Genomic DNA, 16,160 nt, shown 5'->3' with positions numbered 1-16,160 from the left:
ATTGTTCTGAAACGGTCTGAGCGATTTAAGAATTACGCTTATTAAAACTTCCGGAGTGCTGTGTCAGCAGCTCATTGCCACTTTTACAAGCGCCAGCTGCTCTCTTCGTGGAAACCTTAACAACATTTGTTGGTCGGCATATTTCCCTGAGGGCTCTGGGGCCCACCCAGCCTCCTGTCCAATGGGTACCGGAGTGACGCTGACCACTCACCCCCATCTAGTACCGATGTAAGGAATGAGTAGGAGCTATACTCCCCCCCCCCCCAAACGCCTACATGGCGTATAGCGGGACAGTTCAACCTTTTCCCCTCTCGGTCCTCCGAAACGTCTGAGGCGACTCGAGTCGTGTTCCACTGCGTGTTGGTTGTCAGTCTCTGGTCTGCCAGAACGTGTCTGGCGCAGTCAGCCGCTGTTTTGTTTTGGGTGGAGTCAGTGTAGATACCGTAACCTGTGACCTTAATGGGGGTCCGGAACGCAGGTCACGTGTTTCCGGTATGTTGCTCGCGACCTCATTGTGTTCTGGCTGCAGGGTCATGTTTGCCAGAAGGTCGTTTGATGACACTGTGTCAGTTTAAAGGCTTTATTTACCGCCGAGGCTTCGGGCATTTCTGAACACGCAGGCGCCGAGCACATCAAGGAAATTCCAGGATTGAATCCAAACATCTGTCTTTTTGTGTCGTGGAATTGGTTGACAACCGGAGTGGGCTAAGCAGCTGACTGACAAGACTACTCGCTCAGTGCAGTATAGTTGCTGACAGGAAGTCGCGAAATTCAACCGCCTCTCATGAAACCAGTATCACGTCCTGGGTATCGATTTATAACGTGTCGCATTTCGCGGTGAGGAGTTGTTTGCCGTACCAAACCCTGTCGAATCCCCAGCTTGGAGGACCACCCGTTGTCGGCCATCCTCGACTGGTCACTCAGTTTATTCGCAGCTGCTGTCCGCCCGCCCGGAGCCAGACGACGCTCTCTGCCGCGCTGACAAGGGACACACCAGGTCCCAGTCTGGTCGGGCAGGCCGTTCTCAACCTTTCACTTGTCCCTAAAAGACCGGTCTGACTTTGCACACTGCGAACGAGTCTGTATAATTAGTGTACAGATCTGTTACCAGCATGTCCACATGTGCTCTTCTGCAACACAAATTCTGATGCCTTTAAGTGATGTAAATCGAAGAGACGTTTGTTACGCCATCCACGTTGACCATTCGTAATTGGAGTAACGCACGAATGAAGTGTGAAATATTAAATAATTTTATTTGGTCAGGTAAACCTCGTACTGTCGGATCGGTGTACGGCGCAACTGACTCACTCACCGACGATTTTGTACTCTGCTCAGAGGGGCCAGTTCCTTGTACGAAACGAAGACCACGCGAGGTAGCGCCTTCTGGCAATGGTACTAGGAAAACCGGGGTGGCAGATGAATCTGAATTCCCCCAAACCCTATTTCCGTAACTTCCATTTTAATATTATCCTCCTTTCTACACCGAGGCCTTCTGAGTGGTCTTGACGATTCCCAGTCATTTTCTTTCTGCATTCTCATCATCATTTCTGTCACTCAACATTTCCCTCCAACATTTTTCTGAGTTTTGATGTCTGCTTTGCTTTAGAGCAGTTTAATCGTTGCAGAAACGAATGCAAGAGAGGTCCTGCGACCCGTTGAGCTGAAATAAGACCGATCACCTTACAAGTATAGCAGTTGTCCTCGGGACTGTCTAGCCGGTGTCGCCACGAGATGGCCACGTCGTAACCGAATAGACGCTGCAAATCTGTAAGAAAGTCGTAGTCGGTTGTAAGCCAGCTGGCTTGCTGAGGGCTCATAGAAACTACGAAACAAGGTTGTTAAAATAGCGCCTTACCCGCCGGGTTGACCTTGAGTGTGGGTCCGAAGGACGACGGGGACCAGGCGTGGTCCCCAGGAAAGTTCAGGGTTCACAGGCACAGTCGCCGGAAAGAGAAACTGCATTCTGCAGGAATGAAACAATTTCCTGCAGCGAAACGCTTTTCTGGGTCCGTGAATCAGTGATCTGTTTCAGGGAGAACTATTTGGGGGCGAGTGGCGAAGAGAAATGATTTTGTTCAATATCCAGAATGGTTTCTGATTTCGATTACTGTTTGTCAGGTATCAGACGGGAAATATAATTCACTTGTCAAGTGTTTTAACATTTTGGGCTTTTTCGGGCAATTGTTTTTGTTTGTTTTTTTCGGAAAAGACGAAGTTATTTGCAATTGCGGTCATCTTATGCTCGTGACACAATCGGGTTTCTGAAACAAATCCCACAGACCTGAAGATAAATTTCGGGCTCTGGTTGAGACGGGTCAAAAGGTCGTAGGGTCGTCTCATGCAGAAATCTACTTCCGTTCTTCTGCTACTCCCAGCAGACGTAAAATTAGGAACCTGGTACATTCGGGAGATCCGTACAACAATTTTCCCGCCGCCGAATTTTAATAAGACTAATGAAATAAGGAACATGCACTGGAGAGATGCATTCAACATTTCAATTTGAAAAAATTTAAAGTTCATCTCTGCGCAGATAAAGAATTATATTAAAATAGACAGAAAGGGAATAAGTTGTGAATGTGTGGAGTGGATTAATCTGGCTTAGGATAGAAACCGGTGCGAACCTGCCGGTTCCATAAACGGCGAGTAGTTCTGACTTGGCGACTGCGCAAATCCCATACCGGCGGGTGGTGTATGTTATGAACCACACGGGAATTTGTTTGCGAACACCCGGTGGCGAGCTGACGCTGCATTATGCAGTCGCCATTTGCCTCGCTCTGCCTTTCCCTTTTAAAATGTTGCAGCCTTTCAAATGCTACGACGGAGGTGAAAGGCAAATTGGACTGTAGTTACACGATGTAGCCTCGCTATCGCCAGCAGTTGATTCGTCGGCCGCTAAGAAGTGTTACGTTTCTTGGCTTGGAATAGAATGTTGAGGGACTGAAAAACAGAATTTGTTTTCTGTCGAGTGCAACTACGGAGTTGCTGATTCCACTAAAATTTGGCTGCCGAGTTTAATTTTCGTTCGTGTGATAATCCTCTGAGTGAGGGAGTCACCCGGACGGACACCCTGAGTAGATGCTGATTGACCCTCCACAAAACTTTTATCGGTAGTAAACGTCGAAAACAAAGAATACGATTGAAGGCGTGTGAATAGATAAGAGTTATGTAGGATTCGAGGTTTTCACGGCGGTGAGTCTAAAGATGACTGTCGTCTGGTTCGTTGCACCGTGCAGTCCGGTGGCAGTTTACCGACTGTTCAGATTTGCTTTCCGCCATCATCAGGGCTATCCTCTGAAACGTCGGTGGGATTCTACTACGCAACATGGTGCATCAACCCAGAAGATAGCCGTCTTCGTGTTCGCAGTTATTTTAAGCGAATAATAAATGCAAGTCCTGGCGTTAGTTTTCTTACTCAAGTTGTGATCGCCGTTGAGGAATGGGGGTTCTGCAGCCGCACTTCGTTGGTGTAGCACGAAAGACGAGAAGTGAGCGAGCAGGTCTGAGTTTCGCTCTGATCCTGTTTTCTCGTTGCCCCAAACAAATTGGAAGACGAGCGGGTGGCCTTGGGGTAGCAAAATGCTGATGGTTTGTAAACGCCAGTTGTTTGCGTGGCCTACTCTCTCTCTCTCTTAGACTCAGGTTTTCGTTAGGGAAGTCTGTGAGTCGGTGGTCTGCCTGCCCCGTGCGAATAGTTTTCCTCAGGGCACAAACTCGACTGGCAATTGCAGGACCAAATTGCTCCAGTTACAGCAGATTTCGTGACTACGCCTGCACGCTCCGCTGCCCGCGTGTCGTAATAGCGAAAGTCTGGCGGCAGCTGCGATACGGGCTGGTCTCTATTCAGGATGTCCATGCCACAAGGAAGTGGCTGCCACTTGTTCAGGGGAATCTGCAACCCTTGCTACCTCCCACGAATGTTTCGAGATCTCTTTGAACATGAAGACGGAAAGAAAGTGCCCGCGTCCCTGCAGGTTAATGGTGAAGCCACACGTGGATTGATTATGAATGAATAGACCAGTGTCTGGAAGGAGTTGTTCCTTGCAGGAACTGATTGAAACAACGAGAAAACTCGGTCACGCGCTAGCAGTGAGACACATTTCGATGCGACCCCTCTGCTTGGGGCAGGGTTGTTACCCTGGCAACATCAAGTGGACGATGCTGTATCATCAGCGATGTTTTTTCTGGGTTCAGCGGAGCGACGCTGTTTCGATAGTCCAGTCTCGTGTCAGGGTCTGATCCTGAGATATTTCGAGGTTTGCCTCAGTTCCGGATACGGTACAACTTTGATTCCACAGGCCAGTGCTGTCGTGTTACGTGGCCTCAATATTCGACCCCGTGACCTCGGGCTGCCTTTCGACTCGATACGCAATCGCTGACTTGTACGATTCGTTCGTCTCGCTCTCTTGCACATGCGCCGTGGTAAATCACGATGGAAAATTGTTCCTTCGGCCCATTTTCGTTTGTGGTGTGGTGGTTGGTCACAGGCCCTTCAAGCATGTTTGGAAAACATGTCGGAATGCACGAAACAGTGATGGCTGTCATACGCTCTGGCAGAAGGACCCAAAGGTAAACAAACAGCTGCCATTGGACACATCTTGATCCGGTTCCACCCACCTCCCTTCCTCGTAACTTGTTTCCCAAATCTTATAAAGTCTTATAAACTTCATAGGTCAAATTATCCTCATCAGGAGCACTGATTGTATCAACTGCCAGGTTACTAATAGGTCATCAACGTATACCCCACTGAACCGGACGAAATGACACCCGATCGATAGCGAGCACAAAGAAAAATTCTGGAGACTTTTCATTTGTGGATTACATGCTCAAAATTGGCGCCGTTATGTCGTGCAAGTTCACATATTTCTAGAGATCACGATTTTTGAAACTGTAACTTGGTTTCTGAGCCTTGGGGAAGAATGTGGATTGAGGGTGTCTGGGGTCAGAGTTCAGAGGAGAATATTTGGACCTGAGAGAGAGTAATAGAGGATGGAGAAAATTGTAGTCGACAAGCTTCATAATTTGCATTCTTTACCAAATATTATGAGGGAATGTGATACGACGTGTAGCAAACATGGATGAGGTAGACAGAAGCATACAAAATATTAGTCTGAAAGAGACTACTCGGTATACCCAGGCACAGATGAGATCAGTTTCTCTAAGAGCAAAGATCGACTGTATGTACACATTGGTTGTTGAATTATTATGTCAGTAGCTGTTTGTTCCCGTCTCAAGGACTCTGCAACATTGATAATACACACTTGTACATAACAAACAAAGTAACAGACTGGAATTTAAAAGTCCACTACCAAAAATTTAGGTTCAGGTTTTGAATTGTGTAGTGACCTGTATGTTTTATCTGTGTCACAAATTTTAAGCTTGGTGCTATGACAAGGAAACAACATAAGTTTTTTGGTGAAGGGTTGTTAGCCCCACGCCCAAACCCAAGCTGGAGGACCACCCCCTGTCGGCTGTCCGCGACTGCTTATTCAACATACTCACATCTACCCACCATATCTGGAGGCCTTCTCCTCCATCCACGACCTGAGGACGTGCCATGTTGTGGTGACAAGGGTCCCACGTAACATGTTCTGTATGATACATGTATTCTCTCCAACATATTAACATAATAAGCGCATAAAAGTACTTGATTTTCTTGAACTCTTCTTCTCAGTTAAATAATGTCGATCAGTCTTAGTTTCGTTCTACGTGGATTGTACTCTCGTCGCGTTCGTACACTCGACACAAGATTTTGCCGTTGAATAATCAGATGTCCTCTTTGGCCATTGCAGAGGGCCGTGTGGAGGTGTCGCGGGAGAACAAGTACCTCAGCACCCTCGCTCCCGGTAAGGTGTTTGGTGAGCTGGCTATTCTGTACAACTGCAAGAGGACAGCCACCATCAAGGGTAAGTGCATACTCTGCGTACTATCAGAGTGAGTCCTGCAGTTTGCACCCAGAAGATCACATTGTGCCTGTTGTGTTGGCCATCATGAGGCTGAAGGCTGCGGTCTGTTTCGCTGACTGTGTGTTGCGCATGTTACAGCTGCCACGGACTGTAAGCTATGGGCCATCGAGCGCCAGTGCTTCCAGACCATCATGATGCGCACTGGCCTCATCCGTCAAGCAGAATACACGGACTTCCTTAAGAGGTTGGTTCAGTGACTTGTCCCTACGTTGGGCCCACCCGGTGAATCCAGGAGGATAAAGTTGGACACTTCCATATGCCGTCCATTCCTCCTACATACATGTCTTTGCAGATTACTTGAAGATGAAGCTACTTTTTTATAAAGGAATTGTCTTTGAGCTGGGTATCATACAGCTTTCAAAAGAAAGTTAACTTCCAAGTAGTTTCTTATTGTGCGTGGATGTTCCAAAATGTATTAGTATCTGAGGTTAGTGGATGTGTTAGGTACTGAGTTTATTAATGGTCTGAAGCAGACAAATCCAAAAACTGGAGCAAAACTATGCAATAGGCAGTACACCTGGTTACGTCTGTGGCCCAGTGTGACAGAAAGGGGTACAGAATGTCTGCCTTATGATGCGATTCCTATCACAGGCGTGCGTGTTTTCGTGTTCCAGTGTCCCCATCTTCAAGAACCTGCCAGAGGAAACATTGACCAAAATCTCAGATGTGCTTGAAGAGGTGAGAAAATTTTCCTTCATTTTGAGTAGAACTCCCAGTTTCTGTGTGGTTAAGTTAAACGCGCAACATAATATTACCTACTTCGTCATTGAACATAAGCATGCTTGTATTTTACAGTTGAACTAGATTTGTAGCGTGTAGAATTCACTTACAGCTGTCAAATTGTAGCCCTGCATTCTAGTTACCAGTGTTAACGCTGAATCTTTGAGTGCCTGAAAAGCGTTTAAAATCATGTCTGAAGAACTCGTCATGACCGAGACAGAACCTCACATTGTGTACCACTGAGCTATCGTGAATAGGATGGAACTTCTCTTTCCTGACTGGATCAAAACCTTGTTTCTGAGCCGTGCTTACTGGGACGGAAGCCTGTAAGATGCGATGATGTGTAACCAAGACATCCTGACAGAAACAGAGCCACGTATCATGTCCCACTAAGCCATCATGACTGTCACAGTGCCTCTCGCACAATGAATAATGTTAAAATGTATTTATTTTTGCAGACATTCTACAATCCAGGCGATTACATCATTAGGCAAGGTGCTCGTGGTGATACATTCTTCATCATCAGCAAAGGACAGGTGAATGCTGACATGAAAAGGTCACTTAAGTTGTGCCTCAAAAGTTTGATTGAACTTCTTTTATAAGAAGCCATTGATTTGCATTTCAGGTGAAAGTGACGATAAAGCAGCCCAACTCCGGGGAGGAGCAGTACATACGCACCCTTCAGAAGGGAGACTTCTTCGGAGAAAAGGCTCTGCAGGGGTGAGAAATATCTGAATTTAAAAATGCTGATCTGAGGTGACTCTGGTGAAGTGTAGAAACAAAGTAGCATAAATGTGTTTTATTTCCAGTGATGACCTGCGTACAGCCAACATCATCGCCGATGAACACGAGGGTGTGACTTGTCTGGTGATTGACCGTGAGACATTTAACCAACTCATCTCTAGCCTCGATGAGATCAGAACACGGTACAAGGATGAGGGCGTGGAGAGGAGGAGGTGAGTGGTAATGAGATGTGTTGTGTGTGAGTTGTTCGTGATGTGCAGTCACGTGTCTGTGTTCTGATATTATCTTGTTTTGTTCTGTGCTTCATCCAGGGATTACAGACACAGTAAGTATATTTTTGCATTTGCTGACCTAGAAGATTAATTATGTTTTAACTGATGATTTTCTGAAGTTGCTTATTTAAATTTCCTAAGTGGGTTTCTTCATTTGATTTAGAAGATTCCTGCCAGCTTTACATCCCAGTTTCCGCAAGTTCCGACAGATTGTTTAGTTGCTTGTAGAAATTGTGCTACATCCTTAAATTTTGTGTCAGTTGAGTGACATTGCTGTTTTGTTGTCCTGCAGAATCAATGAGGAGTTCCGGGATGTAAAACTTGCAGACCTGCGAATCCTGGCAACCCTGGGAGTTGGTGGCTTTGGGCGTGTTGAGCTGGTGCAGATTGCTGGGGATCCAATGAGGTCATTTGCTCTTAAGCAGATGAAGAAGAGTCAGGTAGAGAGCAAGAATTTTTCAGTGTCCGAAAGAACAGCCGTGGTAGACCACTACAAAAGTCACCAAGGGGAATCCTGCAGACATTAACTTGAAAACTTAACGTACCCAAACCCTCTTGATTTTTGCAGGATTTCTCCCTTGGCTGAGACTGTGACTTTTGAAACATGCGATTGACTTTGGATCATGAGCCTTCGTTTCCATTCTTTGCCAGTGAACCCATGAAACATTTTACACCCCTCCCAGTTTGGAAACTATTGTCCTTGAATATTTTGAAAAACACAAATTCATACGTACCTACACGTTGCAGATTGTGGAGACGCGGCAACAGCAGCACATCATGTCTGAGAAGGAGATCATGGGCGAGGCAAATTGCGAGTTCATCGTCAAGTTGTTCAAGACTTTCAAAGACCGCAAATACCTGTACATGCTCATGGAGGCATGCCTTGGAGGCGAATTATGGACTATCCTCAGAGACAAGGGTCACTTTGATGACTCCACCACACGCTTCTACACAGCCTGTGTTGTGGAGGCGTTCGACTACCTGCACAGTCGCAACATCATTTACAGAGACCTCAAGCCAGAGAACCTTCTGCTTGATGTGAATGGATATGTCAAACTGGTTGATTTTGGATTTGCAAAGAAACTGCAGGTACAGTAATTTTGTTGTCTCCAGAGCTTGTGGCATCGGATTTTCTTAAACTTGGTTGTGTGTCAGTGTTTATTTTTTGGAATCCTGGTTCTTCATCATTAATATATTCTATACTTATCTTCAACACTCTGTCTCTCTCACTCTCTCCGCACTGATGACTGCTGTTTGTTTATGTAACTGCTTTTTTGAATTCCTTCTTCATATAACAGATAGTATGAGTTTAGTTATTAGTGAGTTGAAAGACTGGGAGAATAACCAGGTTGTTGCTCTACATGAAGAACTGGGCATTTTCATTTTCAGTATGTTTTAAACTTATAATTTTTGCCAGCTTTATATTTCATACTCTTTTTCCCACTGTATTTATCCAGATACACCTGAACAAGACCTGCAACCCAGAAGAAATAGTTTCTGAATGAAAATACTCTTAAAGTGAATACATAAAAATAATCTGGCTTGTCCCATGTCTAGAAATATAGACGTGCTTGCATGATCACAGTATGGTTAAAAAATTTATGAAACATACAGTATCAAATTGTTGCCCTCGCGGGTTCAATCCCGGCCGAGGTCGATGGATTTTTAAGGGTGATAAAATTTCGTAGCACAACTTTCTTCGGAGGGGAAGTAAAGCCGGCGATCCCATGTCATAGATTTACGACATGTAAATGAACCGTAAGAGCATGATACGAGATGTTTCGTAAGAAAAATCCAGCGGCCATTTCTCACTCAGGTCTCCTGATTAACTGCTAGATGGCTCTGGCAGTCAAATCAGGATTGGGTAGAATGGGAAGTATTATAGCTAAAAATTCTATTATAATCTTCCTTGAAGAGTTGTTTCGTGCCGTGTGTTCATGACCGTTAGTGATGCGGCTGCTTTGTCCCACAGCAAGGACGTAAGACGTGGACGTTCTGCGGTACTCCAGAGTATGTGGCACCTGAGGTGATCTTGAACCGAGGCCATGATATCAGTGCAGACTACTGGTCACTTGGTGTGCTCATGTTTGAGCTGCTTACAGGTATGTCTTGTCATTACGTGTTGGCGTGACTTAACTAGCCAAATTCAAAATCTTGCTTATTCCAGCTGGTGCTAAACTGCTTTGCGAGTGTGAGCGTTTCCATAAGCCTCGCTTGAATATTGAATTAGACTCAGCATTGAATTTTCCTGTCCTTCCCAACACTGCTGATTTGTCATCAAAGCCTATTATAAGATTATCAGGGAGATATATTCCTAGTGATATATCTAATAGAGGTGAAGATATGTGATTAACCTTGATCACATGGGAATAGAATATTTAAACAACCAAATTCCTGGCTAAAATTTAAATGGGCATGGTATTACAATAGTACTGAGAAAATTGATATATCGGTGACTCTATTATCACTAAAATAATGTGGTGAAATGTTCCTTATACAACATACATTACACATTTATTTTTTGTTGAGAGAATATAGTTCTCTATTAGTTTCTATAAATGTAACTCGACTGCAGATGTCAGATTCTGGGTCTACTATGACCTAAATACACACAACCATTTTATACCCTCACCACAGACAGACTACAAACAGGAGATGTGTGGGTAGTTTTTATATTTAAAATTTATAGTAGTGTTCTGGTCTACCCACCTCATCTTACCCACACTCTCCCGACTGACAGTTTTAAGCTCACTAGATGCAGAAAATTACAATCATTATGTAGATCATTTTCTGTATTCAAAGTTTCAAGTCACACTTTATTCTAACCACCACCTCCTCCCCTCCCTCAAAATACACCCGCCCTCCTGTCCTCTTACTGGCAAGCTACAAGCACGTGAATCGTCGTCATAATTATTTGGCATTTTTTAGTATTCTGGCTTACGAGACCTTGAAGATGACTACAACTGCAATTTGACAATATTTTGTTATAAAGGAGGGGGGGGGGGGAGCTTCATATGGTCGGTAATGATAAATCATGGCTGGAACCAGTGAACAAAATAATGTCGTAAATTGGAAGCTACTCCGTTTAGCACGCGGAATGTACTCAACAGTGTGACGCAGATGGTAAGGTTAAACATTGCTGAATTCTGTGGAGAGGAATAATTTGTATTATAGTGTCTGGGTAAATATGACAACTTTGCCATGGGCTTGATCATTTACTGCACTTTTGAACTTCATATTGTAAGTGATATACCTTGATAAATATTTATTACACAATTAAGATTCTTGCACCAATTGTTTAAACAAACTGGGTGGATTCGAGCACGTGACATTCTGGTACTATGGGAAGCTTCGGTAGTCTGTGCACTGTTCTTGAAAGTCATGTAATGTGTTAAATTACCTAATTTTGTGGTGCAATGTCTTCTTTGGTTGACTGACTGTCACTGGTCCAGAAATGTCCTTAGTCTGACTAAGTTGAATCCATTTCACACCGTTTCTTCTGAATGCGTTTTAATTTTGTCCTATCCAAAACTGAGTTTAGTATGTTATCTCTTCCTTTGAGATTTTGTAATGAAAATTTTTTATGCTTTTATTTGCTTAATTCATGCTGCATTATCAGTCTTTATAATTATCTTGTTTTCACAAATAGACACCTTGATGGCTTTACTGTATTAGTGTTACTGCTATAATTATTTTTATCTTTGTATTTGTTTTTGTTATCGTAGGATACAAATCTCCATTTACCAGTAATGTGTACTTTGGGAAGCTGAACATGTAGAGTTGCACAATGAAAAATGAGTTTACTGTGTCCACAGGAACACCACCGTTTACTGGGTCTGACCCAATGAAGACTTACAACATTATTCTAAAAGGCATTGATGCAATTGAATTCCCACGCAATATCACTAGAAATGCTACGGCGCTGATCAAGAAGCTGTGTCGGTAAGTGCTCCTTAGGTACATGAATTTTACGTTGAGGCAGACCAAAGGGCGGCTTTATTTCATTTAATATACGTGTGACTGAGATTTTATCTGCAAGATTAAGCCTTTAAGGTTAAATTTATTTGGAGAGTTTTAATTAACATAATTTTCTAACCGAGTCATATTATTGAACAAGTCTTTGATTTTGGCACACAAAAACTGGTTCCACTTACGTGTAAAATACTGCATTATTTATCAGGCTCATGGCTGAGAATTGCTGAAGTGAACTGATATTTTGGAGATGGTTGTCTTCCGGGTTGTAAAAATATGTCATGAGAACCTCAAATGCTATTAAACTGACATTTTGGTCCCATGGATGCTGGTTTGATGCACCTAAAATCAGCAGTTCAGCTGCTAGTGCCATGGCAAAAACTTTCCTGTAATATTAATACTGATGAAATTGAATTGCTGATATTCCAAACATTGATGTAAATGCACGTGATGTGATGAATAGTTTATGTTTGAAGATGCAGCCTGCCTCAGAACATCTATAAGATGCTAATATATGTAATAGAAGTGTCTTGATTAACAAACAGGGACTTGAACACAGAAAAGACAACACCTCACCCAAAATTGACAAACAAATGGCATGAAACATCAGCAAATGGAATCATATTTGAGTTTTAAGTTCGTAAATATTTTACACCTGATGATGGTTTTATAAAAACTGAAACATGTTGTGTAAAAGATGTTCCAAAATGTAAATCGATTAATCGATATGGAACATCAATGATATTTTATTATCTTAATTATAAGAAATGCCCAAAATTATTCAGAATACACAGAAATGGGCCACAGAGGACAGTGATACTATTTTTTATCAGTTATGAATTCAATGTTTGATATTGCACTTTCAGGGACAACCCGACAGAGAGGCTTGGTTATCAGAAGGGTGGCATTAGTGAGATCCAGAAGCACAAGTAAGTGTCTGGCAGTTTGTCGCTGTAGTGTTCATGCCGGTGAAATGCTTTTTGTAATGTGAACTGTGTCAGAATTTGGCTCTGGTGGTGGTGGTAATGAACCTTCAAATTCTGTACCAAGAACAGGTCTCTTTAATATGACAGGCAAAGTCTCAAATCCTCAAATACGTTCACACGTCTCCAGGAAGAGCCACTACTGCGAACCTTGTTAAAATATTCATTTGACTTTATTCTGATATCATTGGGCATCCCATCGATGTCCAGGTCTTTGAAGTGATTTTCTTATTTTCCTTATGCATACTATGATTTGTTTATATTACGCTGTGTATAAAATTTGTTTTTCTCCCACTCCAGCCCTCTGGGTCCGTGAAATCATGTAAATTATAAAGTGGCAATGTGTGATTTACAACAAAAAATATTTTTATTTATGAAACATTATATCAAAACAGAAAAAGGCAGAATGCATTGCTGATAAAAGTCTAACAGCTTTTGTCGTGCATCTGAAGACCTTGAAATTTTTCTACTAGACTCCTTGCTGCAGTGAATTTGTGTGGACTCCGTTTGTTGACAGTCTACGATGAACATTAAATATAAGTAGTGCCCCGTAAAATGGGACATTTTCCTACAAGAAATTGTGACGGTTAAAAATGTGGAAAAAAAATATGTACCAAAACCCAGTGTGAGTGGGATCAAGCCAAGCAAGATTGCATTTGCTAAAGTTTTATAAATTCATGTGTGTATCAAAATGTCATAATTATTCTATTTTACAGTAATTTCTCTCTCTCTCTCTCTCTCTCTCTCTCTCTCTCTCTCTCTTTACAATAACAGGTAAACTCTAAATTGTGGTTCTTTATTCTAATTCTAGTGTGCTACAAGCACCAAAAGGTTGAGAACCGCTGGTGTAGCAAATAATTTGAATTATGAAAATCCTCCAGTAATAACACATGGTTCTACGGCCAATGCCGTTCAGGCCATACAAGACGGAAAACACCAACAGCTGAAACTACAGAATATTTTTTTGAGAATTTTATACAACATGTTTTTGTTTTTACATGTACATTATTGAGATACATTTACATCAGTGAAGCTACAGCTTACATGGATGAACTTAATGTTATTATATTTATAATTTAAACATGTTGTTCATTGATGACACCAGCGACCTGGTCAAAAGTGACAAGAACTGTAAATGGGACAGTATTTTGATGAGAAAGTGGCCAAAACATTCAGTCCTCCTCTGTCATTCCAATTTCTATCTGTTGTTCGGGAACTTAAATCCCTTTCTCTGATATTTTCTGTCTCCGTGTTGCGTCTTCAAGGGAAGTGAAATGTGAGATGTGACTGCTTCTAGGTGGTTCGATGGCTTCAACTGGGAAGGCCTCATCAATCACACCCTGATTCCCCCCATAACTCCAAAGGTGCGAAATGTGACTGACACGAGCAACTTCGATGAATATCCTCCTGACAGTGAGGGGCCCCCTTTGGATGACCTCACAGGCTGGGATGCTGAGTTTTAGACCCTGTTTCTGGTGCTGTGTCACTGTGATGACCCAGATTGGTGCAACTCGAGGCTAGAACACGTTCACAATAAGTATTAGTTGATACGCTGTTGATCTGGATTACAGAGTGCCATTCCTGCAGTAGTTTGTAAATAGTGATCCCTTCCAGCTGAGCACACGTTGTTGAAGAAGATGGTTTCCCCACTTGTTTTAAATTTGTATTGAGTGCCATTTAAACAGTGCAAGGGAAGAAGGCTTGTTTAACACATTTGATTATGTTAAAGACTGCCACACGGTTTGTAGTTGATTAAGGTCCTGATAATCTTGTGACATTTTTGAACTGAAAGCGAACAACGATGTAATTAATTTGTACAAAGCGTTTCTAAGTGAAAGTGTGTATAAAGAGATGGTAAATTTCTTAGAATCCTGAGGGTAAGATTATTTTTTGTCCTGGTTTTCTAAGCACACTACCATTGCAATATTCTTGCCATTGCAATAGAAATTATTAAGTTAGTTATTTTATATATGTTACGTTTGAATGATATAGTTTATAAATTAATATGTACATATGTCACTCTAACATTTGCACATAGACTTAACCCCGTAGTGTGTGATGCTTGATAACAGAAAGGCAATGCTTTGTTCAGAGAGATGGTGTATTTAAAATAAAGTTTTATATTACCTGCCTGCCTCTGTGCCTCCCTCTTTCATCAGTGATACTCTGTAGTTAGGCATATTTGACAGATTATTGTGGTCCCACACCTGGTGTCTCCCTTTTGACTGGAATTTCTATCCCAATTTCATCGTCATCGTTGTTTTTTGTCGCACTATATACAATTTTAGTAACTTTGGTTTATGTCTGTGGAGGAAATACCTTATTGAAGTTAACCTTTCACTGGCATCTCTTCTTTTTAAATGACAGTAACTTTCTACATCAGCCACCTTTAAAATACTTTACACGATGGAAATTTAATTCCCATATGCCATGTAACAAAATCAGTTAATTTATAAGAGCCCTGAGATATTATTCCATCAATTGTAGTTTTTTCAGGTTATCTTCTATCATGTAGGTATTGGAAGAGATGTGTCGTTCACTCATGTTTTGGTTGCAGAATTTATCCCTCCACTCCTGATATCAACTGTTCTGTTTCATATGACTGAATCTTAGTTCTTCTTCCCCACCACCAAACCTTCAGACTTAAAAAAGAATGTCTTACAGCAGTGGCGAAACTAAATTGTCATGGGCTTTGGTACAAAATATTTGAGTGGCCACCTAATTTATTTTATATGTCCCGTTCTTCAGTGCCTGAGCATCTGTGGGTCCCAACTTTTTGTTGGCTCTGATCTATTGACAGTTGGTAGGACTCCTTGGATGAGCAATCGGCCTGTCGCAAGGCCTCTACACAGGACAGCACAACACAGAAAGATGCGGACAAACATCCGTGCCTTGAGTTGGATTCAAGCCCATGATACAAGCAGCACAAGACCCATGCCTCTGACCACGTGGCTACTGTGATGACCCCCCTATGTATAAAATGTATCATTATGACATCAGTAATGAAAATAATGTTGACATTAATAAACTGGTTAAAGAACAATATGTGTAGGTTCATAGTTAGTCTATTAAGTTCTTAGAATTAAACTTTTCTTGCTTTAATTTCTCTGAATGGTTAGAGGTCAGCCTTGGAGCAGAAAAAGTAGTAACAGAACACTTCCTATTTGCATGTATAACTGATGTTTTCATCCAATGAAGGTAAGTATAGTTATCGAGTATAGTTCTGAACTATCCATTCACTGGCACTGGTATGATAACATATTTTCATGAATGATTCAGCTTAGTAAAGATATGGCACTTGGGGAATAGCATTTGAAGAATTTTTTTTAATATTTATGATTATCACCATCAGATTTGGACTTACGAAAGGGAGACCAACCGTTAAAAACCTAAAATCTACTAAATCACAAAAGGTGCTCTGCAGATATCAGAAGGGAAACTACGATGATTACATAGTGTGACCAACTTCATAAGATACTATGAGTACAGAAGCTGGTTAAACAGAA

The 16,160-nt window shown here is 42.2% G+C and overlaps 1 protein-coding gene across 4 annotated transcripts in view; it reads left to right on the top strand.

The window, feature by feature from the left end:
* for (cGMP-dependent protein kinase for) overlaps positions 1 to 14,786 on the top strand; it is an 89,891-nt gene extending 75,105 nt beyond the window's left edge. For all 4 annotated transcript variants that reach the window (XM_022077767.2, XM_022077768.2, XM_087358808.1 and 1 more), the window contains 12 exons: positions 5,790 to 5,903; positions 6,042 to 6,147; positions 6,578 to 6,641; positions 7,142 to 7,219; positions 7,309 to 7,403; positions 7,493 to 7,639; positions 7,992 to 8,139; positions 8,447 to 8,788; positions 9,672 to 9,801; positions 11,515 to 11,641; positions 12,538 to 12,600; positions 13,952 to 14,786. In XM_022077767.2, coding sequence (XP_021933459.1) covers positions 5,790 to 5,903; positions 6,042 to 6,147; positions 6,578 to 6,641; positions 7,142 to 7,219; positions 7,309 to 7,403; positions 7,493 to 7,639; positions 7,992 to 8,139; positions 8,447 to 8,788; positions 9,672 to 9,801; positions 11,515 to 11,641; positions 12,538 to 12,600; positions 13,952 to 14,117 — 1,580 coding nt within the window. In that variant the 3' untranslated portion in view covers positions 14,118 to 14,786. The remainder of the gene's footprint in view (positions 1 to 5,789; positions 5,904 to 6,041; positions 6,148 to 6,577; positions 6,642 to 7,141; positions 7,220 to 7,308; positions 7,404 to 7,492; positions 7,640 to 7,991; positions 8,140 to 8,446; positions 8,789 to 9,671; positions 9,802 to 11,514; positions 11,642 to 12,537; positions 12,601 to 13,951) is intronic.
* The last annotated feature ends 1,374 nt before the right edge of the window (positions 14,787 to 16,160 follow it).

This window comes from Zootermopsis nevadensis, unplaced genomic scaffold (assembly GCF_977971745.1).
Source record: "Zootermopsis nevadensis isolate Lab colony 2312 unplaced genomic scaffold, Znev_1.0 Znev_ptg000030l, whole genome shotgun sequence".
Lineage (NCBI taxonomy): Eukaryota > Metazoa > Arthropoda > Insecta > Blattodea > Termopsidae > Zootermopsis > Zootermopsis nevadensis.
Note: the sequence above shows the minus strand (reverse complement) of the source record. Positions and strands in the feature narration are given on the sequence as shown.